Source organism: Notothenia coriiceps, unplaced genomic scaffold (assembly GCF_000735185.1).
Source record: "Notothenia coriiceps isolate Sejong01 unplaced genomic scaffold, NC01 NC01_scaffold00012899, whole genome shotgun sequence".
Taxonomy (NCBI): domain Eukaryota; kingdom Metazoa; phylum Chordata; class Actinopteri; order Perciformes; family Nototheniidae; genus Notothenia; species Notothenia coriiceps.
In genome coordinates this window covers 276332-292773 of record NW_011345600.1, presented here as the reverse complement: position 1 = coordinate 292773, position 16442 = coordinate 276332, and the positions used below count along the sequence as shown (strand labels likewise).

The 16442-nt window shown below is 38.1% G+C and overlaps 1 protein-coding gene across 1 annotated transcript; it reads right to left on the bottom strand.

The window, feature by feature from the left end:
* Positions 1-6352: 6352 nt before the first annotated feature.
* LOC104947654 (transmembrane protein 230-like) lies at positions 6353-15210 on the bottom strand. The gene is made up of 4 exons (XM_010773711.1): positions 15093-15210; positions 10883-10979; positions 10392-10514; positions 6353-7167 (listed from the first exon to the last, which is right to left on the bottom strand). The coding sequence occupies exons 2-4, from the start codon at positions 10961-10963 to the stop codon at positions 7027-7029; spliced, it is 345 nt and encodes a 114-aa protein (XP_010772013.1). The 5' UTR covers positions 10964-10979; positions 15093-15210; the 3' UTR covers positions 6353-7026.
* Positions 15211-16442: the final 1232 nt, after the last annotated feature.

The following is a 16442-nucleotide window of genomic DNA, read 5'->3' as shown; positions in this document are numbered from 1 at the left end:
CATGGAATTGATTTTTTAAGATTGACAAACATCATATATGTAATTCGTGGCACAATTCAAACGGGATCGAAAGATATGTTTTCTCTCTCCATTGACTTCAATACATAATTTTCCGAAATAAGGTCCCGTGGACCGGAAGTTGATGGGCGTGACTTCGCCGTGTTCACATAAAAGGGGCGGGGTTAGCAAGCATTCGACCAATCACAAACATGGAGAAGCGCACTGACAGCACAGCGTCATACTTCCTGAATGAAAAGTCAACTATAATATTAGACAAATATGAAGAAGTTAAACTTTAAACATCCATGACTTAAACACTTTATCCAGGATCAAAGCCACATAGCTGCACCTGAAGGTGAATACAGCTGGTAAAAGAAAAAGTGTTTGAATGCGTACATTAACAGGTTTATGATATCACTGCCCCGTCTAAGACACGAGTGGATCTGACTTTAATTACATTTGTCTCGAGTGTTTCGTCAACTTAATGTCTTGCTTAAAATAATACTTCTGCATACAGTATGTAACACTGTGAGTGTTGCACAGCCAGATACGACTCAGCTGACTCAGATAAGGAAATATATGATACATTATGATGTGATATGCCGCGGACTGTACTTAATGTTACTTTGATCCGGTTACTTATGTTGTGGCAGATATTTAAGTAAACTTTCTTAACACTAATGTTATAATAGTCAGATTGCTCTGAAGATGGGAGGTGATATTCTATTAATGTTCACGTTACGTGCTGAACAAGCTGTTTTTAAACTGTTATCGAAGTATAAAATGGCTACTTGTGAAAGTATCAGATTCTTCGCAGAAGTTGTCTCTACACACACTCCATTTTTTGCGAATCTGAGTGCAATCCATGACCAACGAACGGAGAAAGAAGTGACGGCTAAAATATCCTTTATTCTGGATTTCCGTTTCTGGATATCTGCAGGCAACACCAGAAAACCCAAAACATTGACCATTGCCACCGGACGCTAAATTATCATAATAGACGGATAGCAGATGGGTTCCGATATCGATCTACTCCTGACTTAATTGACGAGTAGATGGCTCATCTCATCTTGCATATAATGTAACTTTCCACCCCACAACTACGGGGTGTTCATCGCAGGGGACTTGTGTTCAGAAATATTAAGTAAAACTTCCGGCCTTGTAATGTCTGAAAGCTTGAATTCTTAATTATTGGGCCTCTGAATGGATGACTTTGTCTCACCTATAAGAAACATATCAACACATCCTCTATAAGGAAATGGAGATATCCCAAACACTTGTGATTGACTTGAAATTTACTAGTCAAGATTTTGAGACCTGATCAAATTCGATTTTGTATTCTGACAAATCATATCACCACAGTCCGACTAGCTCAATTTGTAACACACAGCCTCACTTGCAAAGCTCATTGTATTAACTTTGTTGAGACTATTCATCTTGACATTTACAAAAAAAAAAACATGTATTTATTCTGTTTCTTCTCAAAAGCTCTTGAGTAAGCTGAAATCCTTTGAAAGTGTTGTCAGAGTGCTGATTGCCAGACGCCTCAAACATTTTAAATAAGTGCTGCTCATTGACATTCAACATGCTGTTACCTAGCGATGCAGCAGTAATTGTCAGTGTGATTAGGTTACTTCAAAGATTAGCATTATATTGTTGGTGCACATTGTATTCTTCTATAGCTCTGCACAAGGACATAATAGCCAGTTTTCAGACAAGCTTTCTCTCACAAAAGAAAATGCTCTACGTCACTCAGTTCGATGTGCACTCAAGAGAAAATAGGACTGACTGAAAAAGGTAGATAAAATAAGGAAAATAAAGAGGTTTCCTATGCGTGGGTACTGCATCTCCGCGCTCAGAATACAAACAGTAGGTATCTTTTCAATGAATCAGAGAGCAGGCTGGAAAATCCAGATGAAAGCCACAATCGTTTTGATGTTGTAATCTATTCAATACATTTCAGTTGTAGGCTATACAGAATAGCAATGATGTAGCCTAAAGGGTGAAAAAATAATAGATGGGGCAAAGTCGCTGTTTTGTAAGTCACAAATTACAATGAAGTCTTGGTTCTAAATTCCGAAGTCCACACATACAAGATTGTAATAAGTCAAGTTCTGAACCAAACCCATGACCACATGTAATATTGTGAAGCTGACCGTTGAGCGGCCCAACCAAGCAAGGAGGCAGATGCAGAACGTCCAAAAATACAACCCGGTGTGGGCATTTATTAAGTCATACACATCATTCACAGCCTCAATCCGGTTGAACATGTGCACACCGTCACCAACCACATGGATTTTGCACCACACGACCAGCCTCCAAACAGACAGGGCAACAGAGCCTAAATACACACCCACACTAATCAAACCAACAGGACACAGGTGAGGGGGGAGCAATTAGACACAGGTGGGGGGGGGAGGAGACAACACAGGGCACCAGGTGAACATAATCAGGAGTAACAGAAAGAACGGGAGGGGGAACACTTTTCAAATGTGCAATATACAAGGCCCGAAGCCGTCAGTCCAGTGACGAAGTTACCTTCGTCACAAATACCCATTCTTCTATTGTTTTTACAGACTAACAGTGATTATAATATTACAGAGGACATATTATGCTCATTTTCAGGTTCATATTTGTATTTTGTTCCTCTACGGAGACATGTTGTTATGCTTTAATGTTCAAAAAAGGTCTTTATTATTCTCATTATGCCTGTGCATCTGTTTTTTCATCCTCTGTCTGAAACCAGAGCCCAGTCTGCTCTGACTGGTTAGCTGGCCTGCTCTGTTGTGACTGGTGAACCACGTATAGATGTCCCGCCCCTTAACCTCATGTACAATGGGTTGGAAACAATAGATAAAAGAAGCACAGTTGTTATATAGTGATGTCATTATGAAACCGAAGTAAACAATGGAGTCTAATGGAGGCGTTTCAGGGGGAGTGTGTGGGAGAGAAACTCTGGAGGGAACTTTGGGATTTTAGCATTTGCACATCATGGACCAAAATCTATACAACACACTGAAGGAAAGGGAGAACCACACAAAGCATAAAAAGGGCCTCTTGAAAATAGTACTGGAGAAAATAAATATTAAAAACAATGTGTTTATAATTTTCCATTAAATTATTAATAATACTTCTGTTTAAATATCTGTTAAATGTTTTGCATAGAGCCATCTGTTTTTTGTTGACAGCAGCAGATTTCTTACACCTCATTCTGATGATGTAAGGCATCATCTGCTGTCTGTCTGTCTTTCCCTAAAGAGGTGGCAATTTGATTGGCGGCTGTCAAATTGATTAAAAGCTTCTTCTTTTTTTTCACTCTGAATAAAAAAGAAGACTAGGCTACTATTGAGAAGTCTTTTTTAATGGGAGACCTGACCAAGGTAGGCAGCAGCAAAGTTACAAACAAAAAAACACAAACATTTGAAAATAATTTTTTTTAAAAGCATGCGGAACTGACATTTCAAAATAAAAAGGTCAAGTTTTATAACCAGGTAGACCTAAAAACATTGCAGTCTTAAGAAACAAGCCTTTCATTCTTTCATTAACGATTTAAAAACATTTAACAAGACACATTAATTGAGTTTTAAGTTGTTCTGCAACATATTTTGCGCCCTTTTTAACCATTTCTTATTGAGACTGAAATGATAGAAAATCCAGAGAACGCAAAAAAAGAATATTGCCTGGAGATATTCAGCCAGATAAGAATACTACATCGTATCGGAGCAGACCAAAAATAGCTTTTTATCTAAAAGGTGCCAAAATGACAGAGCCCACGGGTTCCCTGAGCAGGCCATCCTAACCAAGAGTATGACTCACAGTTATGAGTCAGACCATATCTGTTGTCATAAAAATACAAAGCTTTAACAACAACATTTTAAAATGGTGGGTCTTGAGGAGGATGTCAAGTTTTTCCAACTCAAAGGTCAATTGAGTCAAGTTTATTTCGCATCTAACTCCAAATGAATAATACCTAAATATATTTGTTTACCTTGATGTTTGCTAGCTTTGGCCATATCAATGTTATTGAGACATTATTGAACCAACTTCTGGGCTGTTTTTAAAAGTACAATCGCAGAAAGTTAACATTGCAGCCACTTAATCCAACATTCTGACAGTTTGGTCCCAGTCATGCAATAGAGTCTCCTTATACCAGCAGGCAGGATCAAAAGTAATGCACTTCAACACAGCATGCAAAAACACTGGTATGGGCTTAGAGTGCTTTGCCATTATTAATTTGCATCGACTTCAGTCTGTTTAAGCATCATATTTGAAGTGTTTACTGCATTCATGTAATGCGGGTGGGGTTGATCAAGTTCTTTCCCTTCATAACAACATTAGATTAACCTGGCCTCCCTCTGATGATGTAACCTTTGTGGAAAATGGTTATATTGTTGCGGAAACTGCACCCATCTGGCAACTTGACAGTTGCAATCAAACCAGAATTGGAATTTGAAATGATTTAATGAGCCATGTCTAGGGGAAGTTATGAGAATATTTCTCTCATAATCTGTGAAATTGAGGGACCTCAGTTCAAAGTGAACAGAGTTAGGAGATGACATTTCATATTATGTGTGGCTCTACGTATTGTTAGGTTGCAAAAAATATGGAGAAATAATCAATTATATCCATTCCCTTCCTTGTTACTGAATATAATACAGAAGGAAAGACTTAGAAGACTTAATGTACCATTAAAAGTATTAAATGAAAAAAGATTTGTGTCTTTTTTTGTACATAGCAGGATTGGAAGCTGTGGGTTGTAATGTTGAACTTGTTGCACCCTGAATATTATTTTTAATTAATGAGAGAACAGAGACCTAGTATTATTATTTTTGAAGCTTCTTGGTAAAACAATTCCAGACATCCAGTTGTTCAGGGTATACAAAAAGTCGTTCTAAAAAAGGCTCACACCTCTATCCCAATGAAATGATCCATTCTATAGGGAAATAAAAATCCTTGGCCTACAGAAGCCTTACAGATGACTAACACTGACTCACGAATGACTATGTGGGGCTTAAGCTGCTCCTGCTGCTGAGTTGAAGCTCCACAAACCAATTTCACATTTAATTATAATGAAAAGACCCCATAAAAAACTTCATTGCTCACGTTTAAATGCATGCCGTTATTCGGAGGATTGAGAGGATATGTCGCACTCCCCAGTATGGGCTCAGAGCATTAATTTCACATCCTTCCAAAACAGCTGGAAGCCAGAAACACTTTCAGACTCATTAACTGCAGTGGGTGGGGGGGGGGGGTGTTTAATGTAGCTTTTCCTACCTGTAGCTCGGTTTTCGGTGTGCAGCCGCTGTGCAATTTCCATTTAAAAACACATCCTTCGTAAATCGCTTTTAAGTTAACCGTGTGCCCAGGATAGTTCCGTGTGGAGCTCCAGATCACCGTAGTTCTGATTAAAGCGGGGCCAGGTATTTTGTGGTGTTGAAAACGACCTGAAACACGAGCGTTTTCTTTTAAAACCCGCTAGGCAACAGGTGTTCATTTCACCTTCAGGTGACAGTGAAGCATCGACCCACTTTGCTGCTCCCTCCCTCTGAAAGTCCAACCCCACCCCCCTTCCCCTTCAGCTCCACCCCTGCCAACTCTGGCTGGTGCTGTGTTTAAAGGACTCAAACCATATTAAACGAAAGTTTGCACTTTAAGCCCTCTAACATTCAAGCCAGTGCAGATTTAATATGAGTTTGTTTTTGCAGCAGAGAATGATAAGGCGATTTAATTTGCCCTTAATCCCTTTTTTTTTAATTTAAACCAGTTTATTGGTGACCACAAGAGGGTGTCCTTCACCTCGTGTTGGTGGCCAGTCGAAGAAAATAGGAACACTTGTTGGCTGTATGACTCAGAAATATAAGATATTATATTATAATATAAGAAACTGCACTATGTGTGCCCTTCATACTTGTGTGTGGTATTTCATATGTTCTCTTGCATAAAGTGATGTTGTGTTTGGCAATGAGAGGCTGTTCTTTGCAGTTTCTCTCTGAAAAGAAAACCTTTACTCGTGCATGAATGGCTGGTTGGTCTTGAAAACACGATCAAGTTAAATACTTTCCAATAGATTTAGAAAAGAAGAAAGTTTGCCACGATTTGTTTGCTTTTCTTACTTTCTAATTTCTTCGTTTTTTTAAATGAAGAAAGTTTATGTTACAAGGAAGGAAGGAAGGACTTTCAATATCATTATTTAATTAGTTGAAATCTGTGTTTCAAATAGGCCTTTTAGTTTCTTTGTTACGTAACTGTTTCAACATTTTATCTCCATAATCTACCATCACAATCAAATCTCAAAGGACAATCTACATAATTAACTTTCTTGCTTTTAAAATGACAGTAACAAACTTCTAAATAAATTTCACCTTTACTTCATTTTATTTTTTTAAATCAGGCAATGCATGTAAAAATACATCTTTCTTTGATATTCAAAGACAATTGAATATGCACAAACAGCAAGACTTCATACAGAAAGTAATACATTTCAGTTACAAATATAGTGTACCTCGACAAAGTAGTCAATCTTTGGATAGCACTGCAAATGTGATATTTCAAGGAAAATATCAGCCCGTTTGAGCTTTGCATTAAAATGGTATAGACTACAATTGCAAATAAATACTTGTTTTTATTACTATAAAAACAGCAGTGCAACTGTGCAAAGAAAACAAAGCTTCTCTGTCATTCAGGTCATGGACGGTCTAGCAGGAGTAACTTTAAAAAGGCATCTGTGTTTTCTCTCATCTCAACACTTATTTATACATCAGCGACATGTTGCTGTACCGCAACAGGTCCCCTTCTCATTAAGTGTTTGGCTCTTTCTATATAAAGTTATATAGAAAGCCTCTAAGGTAATTCAAGCATTTGTGTGGAAGATAATACAACACAGAGCTTTAAATAAACAACACAGAATCATAAAAAAAAAAAAATTAAACATGTGTCTCCTCTCCAGTGATAAATGATTAGCTACATACATTCAGAAAGTAAACAGCAGGCAACAGTCTAGGTTATAAAGTATGGCGAGTGTCGGGGTCAGTCGCCAAAATCCGGGATGTCGTCATACGAGTAACCCCTGTAACCCTTTGCGGCGTAGTAGGCGATTCTCAAATGGTAAAATCCAGGAAGGAAAACGAGCACCCCTATGATGATGACAGGAATGGTGCGGTCTGGGTTCTGAAAACATCAAAAAAGAGAAAATATTGAGTTGAGGGCGAGGATAAATTGACATTCTTTGGATTTCAAATCTATTTTAGGTGTGAATCAGACTCATATTGACTCACTCACTCACACATCAATACCCTACTGCTGGAAGAAGCATTTCAGATTTTGATAATGTACTCATCAGGCTTTAACATGCTTATCTCCATGTGTGCCTGCCAGCACCATATAAACAGGCTCTGGATGAAAGGGGTGTGCAGGAGGCACAGACGTGATGACTTCATCTGTCTGAGATCTGGTGTCGTGTAAATCATAAGTCATTTCACATTGAACCACCACCAGGCAAAGACAGGCAATCCTTATCATCGCCAAGTGAAGTGCTTTATTTCCCCACCAGATGGCAGTCTTGTGCACTGAGTAACTGTAACGCCAATCCACTGCTGCATGGGCCATGCGTCAACTTACTTAGTCTTAAGCACTTTGAGCATCATTTCTCTTTCTGTCATGTACAGTATCTATTTGGCATTTATTTGAGGTGGTGGTTTGAAGTGTTTTGTAGTTTCGTTTTAGGGGCAGTTGGCAGCTACATGTTGTATACAGAGTCTGGGGAACAGTGGGGGTCCAGTGCCTTGCTCAAAGGCACCTTTAAAGTGCCCATGAGATAAACTAGCTCCTCTCCAGGTAAAAGTACACACTCAGTACTTGGTACGTTCAGGGTCTTGAACCAGCGACCCTCCATTTCCCAAGCTAATGCAGCTTTGGCTCTCGCTGTGGTTTTTCTGAGCTTCAAACCACATTTCATAGTCTTCATCATCTGATGGAGCCTGCTTAGTTGAACTATCTAAATGAGAATCGAGCAAACTCCATGTACAAATATATATAACTGTGTGGATGAAAAAGCTCCAGAAAAAAGGTGAAAACAATTAAACCACATTACTTTAAATAGAACCTGCCTACATCCAATATTTCCTTCCTCCATTGCTCGAACATTGAGTAATTTCTGGTATTAGATATGCTTTTTCAACTCGCGTGGGCTAATTGGCAAGTAGACGGCTCAAATACTTTGATGCCGCCCTCATGTCAGATCAAATTCTCCGCAAATACAAATATGCAGACTGGAAAAAGCATTCACATTAACCTCCTGCTGATTATCAAATATATAATTTGAACAGTTATCTCCCAAATGGAGTCCTTATTTGTGGAAGCAGGACTACAGCGGGGGATCTTCCAAACTTGGCACTCAAAGAGCGAACATATCAAAATCATTAGTTGTAATTCAAACACGCAGTAAACAATTGTTGCCAAATAAGCGCAGCATCAGAAAACTGGCTGCAGGGCAAAAAGATTCCATGATCACGTCTCAATTGAAGCTATTTAAAAATCAGATTAACTCAACGGGAGTTTTAATTACAGCATGTGTTTGCCTCTATAAAAGCTGCGTTGATGTGTAAAAACTGGGCTCACGCCTCAATACTTAGTTTTACCGATTGAGATATTTGTATGCTGTTGCGCCAAGTGTGGGAAACTGTCAAGTACCAAAAGCTGTCTTGTAATGCTTGGCCAGATTAACTGGCTTGTTTACTTATGTTAAGATCAGATATTTTGTGATGTAAAACAAAATGGTGAAGATTTGAAAATGTTAATTCAAGCAACTTTTTTTCTTAAAGCTTATGTTTAGATTACTACCATCAATTCTAGAAAAACAAGTACTTTTTCATACATTTTGCAATGTCATAAAGTATTGGGACTTAAACCGTATGTGGAGAATGAGCACCGTCCCCAGAATGTGTACACTGGAGGTGTGTTGATTGTTTGAAATCAATTTTAAAGACGTGAGCCATCTGAGACAAATAAATAAATCCCTGAAATAAACCCCCTTTGAGATTTGAATAAAAGGTATGCATCATATTAAATCTGGTAGTTTTCTTTATGTAATCTCTTTTTTTTCAACAACTATTAGTTGTCAGTCTATGCCTCCCTCTTGGCAGTAAGAGGGAGGGTAAAACATATTTTGGTGTGCACTGCGCAGTGAAACTTTTCTTTTGAAAGGCTAAACCCCTTAGCTTAGCTCAGCAGGAGGACTGGAAACATGGAGAAACATTTAGCCTGGCTCAGTCCAAAGCTAACTTTAGATGGATTGCTTCCTTTGGCGATGGCAGCTATATGTTGTCGCCTTTTTCTGGCATTTCTGCTAGGCAAAGCTAACTACTGCTGTACAAAGCTTCACACTTAAAGGTGGGGTAGGTCATTTTGGAGAAACCAGCTCGAGTGCGCTAGAATTTGAAAATACACAACCGGAGAAAATCTGCCACTTCCTTACAGAGCCCCTCCTCCAACACACACGAACGCGCACATGACCAATGAGGGCACGAGATAAGTTTGTGCACAGATGGAAGGCTGACAGGCAGGTCGGCCATCCAATTATTATAGCCGGGCCGGCTCAGATGATTGGTCGTGCTTTTTACAGCGCTACGGCTTCCACAGATGACATTTATTTATGGATTTTTTGTCAAAGCACTTCAGATATTCATTGCTATCGGGGTGTTAAGAGCATTCCATGGAATATAACAAAAAGCGTATCTCGAGCCAGTTTCTGAAACTTACCTACCCTACCTTTAAGAGCGTTCCATGAAATATAACAAAAAGTGTTTCTGAAATAAATTACATACCCCACCTTTAAGTGTACAGACATAAAATTGGTAGACATGTTCTCATTGAATTCTTAGTAAGAAAAGCGATGAAGCATATCACCCAACATGTCAATTCCTTTCTTGTCAAAAAGCATTCAAGTTGAGCTGAAGACTTCCTTTATCAAACTGCTTTAAGAAATGTTTGGAGACACAATTTGGACATATTAAACAGAAAGGTAGAGAAAATATGTTATTTTTCGCATAAAGGAGCAATTTAAAAAGAGATCAATCTTGTGAGCGGGAATTACTCAGAGAACAGACAGGAGGCAGGCGGCTCAGACGGAAACATTTTTGTCAAAAATGGATTTTCAGGAGAACAAGCCTGACAGGGTATTTACTGACAGTTTTGGGGAACACAAACATTGTGGGAGAATGTGACATGCTTCACAATGAGCCCTTTGGCAACAGACACATTCACTGTATTTAAATGTATATACTAGGGAAGTATTTCAACTACAGTCCAACCCTAGACCCAATATTGTGGTTTGTCAATAGATTAGGGTTATGGTTAGGGTTGGATTATAGATTTCATTACATTGACTGACTCACCTCCACCTTTATGGTTCCTGACAGAAGAAGAGCCCCGAAGATTATCAATAAGGAGCCAATCATAAACAGGAATATTGCCAGTGCGATTGCCTTGTAGGGGACCTTTGGCGGGCTTTTCTTGAACTGTAAAAGGTTAACAAAAAATAATGATTGGAAACAATAGCAGACAGTGCAGTGCTGCCTCAATATTGAGCTTAAAAGAGTGTATAGCTAATTTAGCAATGAGTATTTTCTGTTTTTTTCAGATAATAACAAAACAAATTAGCCTGTGTTAATCCCTTGCAAATAAACAGACATAAAATACCTATTACACTTGTTGTTTTGAAAGCAGCAACCCATATCTCCTCGAGTATAATCAAGCAGGCACATATCCAGGAACTCATTATTTGGGATTAAGCTCAAATGAATTGGCAGTGGGAATAACAGGTAATAATTCCTAGGCTCCTGAACAACATGAGAGCCGATGTTTGAGAAAGGGAGGAGCCTCTCACCTGTAAGTCGATGTAACCGTCGTCATCAGCTGCCAGCCGTGAATACTTGACCTTGTTGTTGGATTGTCCAGCCCCCAACATATTGCTTCATTAGGAACTGTTTGGAAAGAGAGACATACAACATATATCAAGTCAATGAACTTCAATAATTACTTCTTATTTCGTCCGGCACCAAAATGCTTTCACTTACGCACCTACACTCCGATACAACAGGTGGTGGTATGCAACTTTAAAGATGGTTTGCAAACCGCCAATAAACAAAGAGAAGAAACAAGCGCTAACAAACTCATGATGTCACCATTGTGTACCTTTTTCAGTGTCAGTTGCTCTTTGAAAACTTTATAGAAGGAAACATGGTTGCAATTTGAAGTTTTTTTTTATGTAATGAACTAGAACAAAGGGAATATTTGAAGAATTGTTTTTTGTGTTAATAGTAAGTTCCATGTTGTTCAGAACCATGTACTGTTAGCTCATCTACCCTTTTCTAAATACATCTTGGCATTTCTTACATTCAGGTGTGCATCAACTACAGGTTATGAACTTATTTTAAAAACTAAAAAAAGTGCAATAATTGCTCATTTTATTGGTATCCGACATGAGAAGCAGATCATTAATTATCAACAAAAATAAATATATGTATACCATTTATCCCAATTCCTAATAAAAAAGCAATCTTTGAGATCTTGAGTGTACTATTATGTATTAGAAATCTGAAGTATGTTAAGCTATAGCTAAGTCAAAACCTATCATGGTAGATAAATGTTTCTTTGTTGATGACATAAAGCAGCTTATACTGCCACACAACATTGCTTAAATCAGTTATTTAGAAACAACACACCTTGGAAAAATATGAAAATATTTTTTAGGCGTAATTAGGAGTAGTCTGAGAATGTAAACAATAAACTGACCTTTTTATTCAGCGTCTGACAAAACCTTTCAGCATTTCCGACAAGCGCTTTCACTGTTTGAGCGAGGGCAAAGGTGACTCTTAGTGCGTCTGTTTGGGGATTAATTAGTCAAATGAGTTGTTTGCAGCACACCGTCTAAGTGCTCTGGCAAACTTGAGATGTTTCGTGTTTTTCTACAAAACCCAATTTGGACTCAATAAAACTGAATTTCTTGTATTTATTAAACACGTACCAAAAAAATAACTTTTCAAGATGATCAGAATTGCGTCTGATGCGTCATCCCACAGAAACAGAGAAAGAAACAGGAAAAAGTCGCGCATTGATCTGCTCCAGAGGGACGCAGAGGAGTTTGACTAGATATGATCTGATATCCTCAAGGCTTGGGTTTTGTTGTTGTGCTTGGCTCTGTGAATACTTGCACTTGAGCCCCCCCAGAGGGAGACTTAATCCATGAATACAAACTGTTGTTTCTGCTTGAACAAGAGTTTGGAGGAGTTTACAGAAACCTGCTGTGGTTGTAGCCAGCAGCTGTCACAACAACTCACCACAGAGCCTCTCTGATGAAGAAAGCTGCAGGTTGTTGTGAAGTTACATTTGCTGCGAAGAGGGGATACTGCAGATTTAGCAAAAAAAGGGAGGAAAGTCTTTACAATATGAGGACAAATTCTGGATGTCGCTAGATTTTCTGGGAAAAATAACTTTGAATGAGAGCTGAAACTTTAGATATGTGGGAATATTCCAGGGCTGCACAATTAATTGGCTTGAGAACCAATGGGTCGCCGCTGGTATGAGTCCTGACCTGAATGAGGACTGGGAGCTGGAGAGGTGCAAGTTCACCTTCTGGGCACTGCCAAGACACCTCTCCAGATAACAGAAAAGTGCATGTGTTTGTATATGTATCTACAGTATATATATGTATTCAGACCTAATGTGTATAGGTCCTGCAGTGCATGCATGTTTATTGTTATTATAATTTAATTTCCCCTTGGGGATGAATAAAGGGTCTTGTTCTTCTCCTTCATAATCATTATTTTTATTGAAATCACAATATGGGCTAGTGCAATATATCCAAATTGCAGAAAGCAAAACAATTGGTTAAGGAGATATATTTAAAAATATAACAAGTACTTAGTCTATCTTACAGACTAAATACAAATATCTGTGTTTGGTAAAGTGCCTATTAAAAAAAGAGAATCAGACCATGATCATTTTTGATAAACTGTAAACAGTTTGTATAATGTTCCAAAAATCCAGTTTGACAAAAATCAGTCAAAAATAAACACACATGTTTTCCAAATCCTGAGTAAAAATTGGTTATGGGGAATATGTTCAAATATTACAAGTACGTACTGCGGTTCTATAGAGAAGTCCTAGCCTATTCTACAGACTTAATAACAAATGCTGTATTTGGTATAGATCCTTTCAAAAAAATAGAATCACACCATGATCATTTTGATATATTTCAATGATAGTTTGAATAATGTTTAAAAAATTATAATTATCTCGCAAATTGCAATATCAGTCAAAATAATCTAATTTTTTCAAAACGTGAGTAGTCACTACTAGTCAGTCACTGCTATTCCTCCGTATTGATTTCAGATGGAGATTTGCAACAGGATTATTTGCCTGAAAATCAGCAGTCCAGATCTTTGCATTAGCTTTGCATCTGGTGTGGTCACAGTGACAACAACCTGCCCCTCATCACCATACAGAAAATCCCCTTGTCTGCTGTGAAAGCCTTCAGGTTTCTAAGATCCTCTGTCTCCTATGATTTAAAGTGGGATCCCAATATAGACACCATCAGGAAAAAAAAGGTGAAGCAGAGCGCGTACTTCCTGTGCCAGCTCAGGAATCTGCCTCAGGAGCGACTGATCCAATTTTACAACGCAATTATTCACTCGGTTCTTTGCACATCCATCACTGTGGGGGTTTGATTCAGCCACCAAACAGGATGCAGAACAGGAAGTCATGGCTGCTGTATTCAAACTATTGTTGGATTTATACACCTCCATAGCCTGAAATCGGGCCTGGAAACATCACTGCAGTGCACACCATCACATCCTGGACACAACCTGTTCCAACTTTTTCACTCAACAAAACAACAGATTTTGTGTAAAGCAACCTGTGGCATGTATCATTCTGTAATTATTCCAGCACCCTTTGCACTATAGCCCTACTATGTATGGATATACACATACATGTACACACACATGTACAATGTGAATGCTTTTATAAATGTAATGTATACTATAATTTGGTATTCTTGATTTAGTTATAGCCTAAAATTGCACACATATACATTACATGTTGTGTTTTTGACTGATATGTTTAGACTAACGTCTTTAAGTGGTTATTACATTGCATTGCATTTCATTTAGCTGACGCTTTTTATCCAAAGTGACTTACAATTACCAATTACAGGGACATTCTCCCTGGAGTAACTAAGGACTAAGTGCCTTACTCAAGGGCACACTAGTGGTGGTGTTCCTGGCGGGATTTGAACTCACAACCTTCCGATCTTCAGCCCACCTCACTATGCATTTGACCACCACTATCCTATATTACATAATGCAGGGACTTTGCATTTCTTCCCCAGATGGTCTACCTTAAAATAACATTGTTTTAAATGAGGAACAAACATTTTTTTAGGGGGATGGGGTTTTACTGGGGAAAATATTTACTAACTCAGTAATGTTATATTTTAAACCCTGGCTACACTAGTCCTGTTACAATGGGTAACATACATGCATACAGGATTGCAACTTTTATTATTATGACTTTCTTAAGATTTTTAGCTTAACACAGTATTTTCTGTTAACGACCTTTGTTATTATAATAAAACTGCGAATATTTAAGGAGTAGGCTAAGTACTACAGTATGTTTTCTTCTTTTACTTTCCTGCTACTGTACCATGTTTGACTGTGTCGTCATATTAAATTGAATAGGAAAAATAAAGTAAACCAAAATAGTTGTGTATCAGTTTAAATTCACAACCCTCCTCCTATTATTATTATTATCTAGGTTAAATCACGTGGGGCTAATTACTGCCGAGAATAAATAAGTAGCTTATGTGCAATAATAACATTATGTCGCTTAGGCTTGTGTCCAGGAAACTAGTACAAATAAAGTTATTCTCAGCAGTAAACTGAATAGTTAACCTCCGTCGTTTGTTTACGTCTCATAAACACTCGTTCCTAATTAGCTGCAGCATTAGCTTCTTAGAAGTTACGCTATTAAAAGCTAGCCAACATGACTCGTAACATACGCCATTACTTTTTTACAACTCGCCATTCGTCTCTTACCGTCAGTCGAGGTATTATTAGCACCGTGTGTGTGTTTATCTGCAGCAGGACTCTCTTCTAGGGTTCCACATCGTAGTTTGGAAATGCATCCATTGGAAATGTACTTCCTTATTTCCAAGCACTGCGCATGCGCACATATCCTCTTTCTTGTCCTGTTGAAAATCAGAGGCTCCATTATCAATTCGTCCATTCATACTAATACTAATACTAATAATACTAATACTAATAATACTAGAAATGGTCATAATAATAAAAACAATAATTATACAAATTATAATACTAATAACATAGTAATAGTGATCCAATTCCTATTCCTGAGACTTTTACCCATTTACTGTACACTTTGCCTACTTATCTTTCACAAGTGTTTGGAATAAAGAGCAGCCATGGCTTTTTCATAATGGCCTTTGGCAATGACTGAACATCAACAAAATTTAGCCTTTTCCAGCCGAACACATTTTATTTTCTTACAAGACCCTTAACTCAGCTCTTAAGTGTTTAATGGGTTGTTTTGTGTCCTTTTTCTTAGAATGACAAGATTTGTTATTAAAAGGTAACTGAAGTAAGGCATGTTCACCCTCTCATAATTCCAGTCGTGCAGTCCTCGAAAGACCTTCCATCCTTGAGTTTGTCAGTGGTATTTTCATTTTTGTTGCATTTCCATGTAACTCTTATGCATGTGTAGCTACTGTATATAGTTTTACTTTGTAAACTCTTTTATCTCCCCTGCTCTTCTCTTTAATCACATTGCGGTCTTTTTGCTGATTGACTCTGCAGCGGTTTGTTTAAGTGGAAAGTAAATGGCCCTGTACTTTCAGAAAAGAGAGCATTTTAGGTCAAGCTTTCTTTAAAGTCAATCAATCAATCAATGTTTATTTATATAGCCCAATATCACAAATGTTACATTTGTCTCAGTGGACTTCACAGTTTGTACAGAATATCAGTATGACAATACGACACCCTCTGTCCTTAGACCCTCACATCGTACAAGGAAAAATTTCCAGAGAAAACCCACAGTTTAAAGGGAAAAATGGGAGAAACCTCAGGGAGAGCAACAGAGGAGGGATCCCTCTCCCAGGACGGACAGACGTGCAATAGGTGCCGTGTGTAAATAAAGTGGATTGCCTGTGATGATCATCAGTCACATTATGTGTGTTTAACTGAGATGGAATTTTGAAAGATGATACACTTACGATTGTTTTTGTTCCTTAAGGCCCTATAACGCTAATTTCCAGGTTCATATTTGTATTTTGTGCCTCTACTGTGACATGATTACATGTTGGGTTGTGTGGGAGAGAAACTTCCTCTGAAGGGAACATTGGGATTGTTGTCTTTCCGACCATTAACATG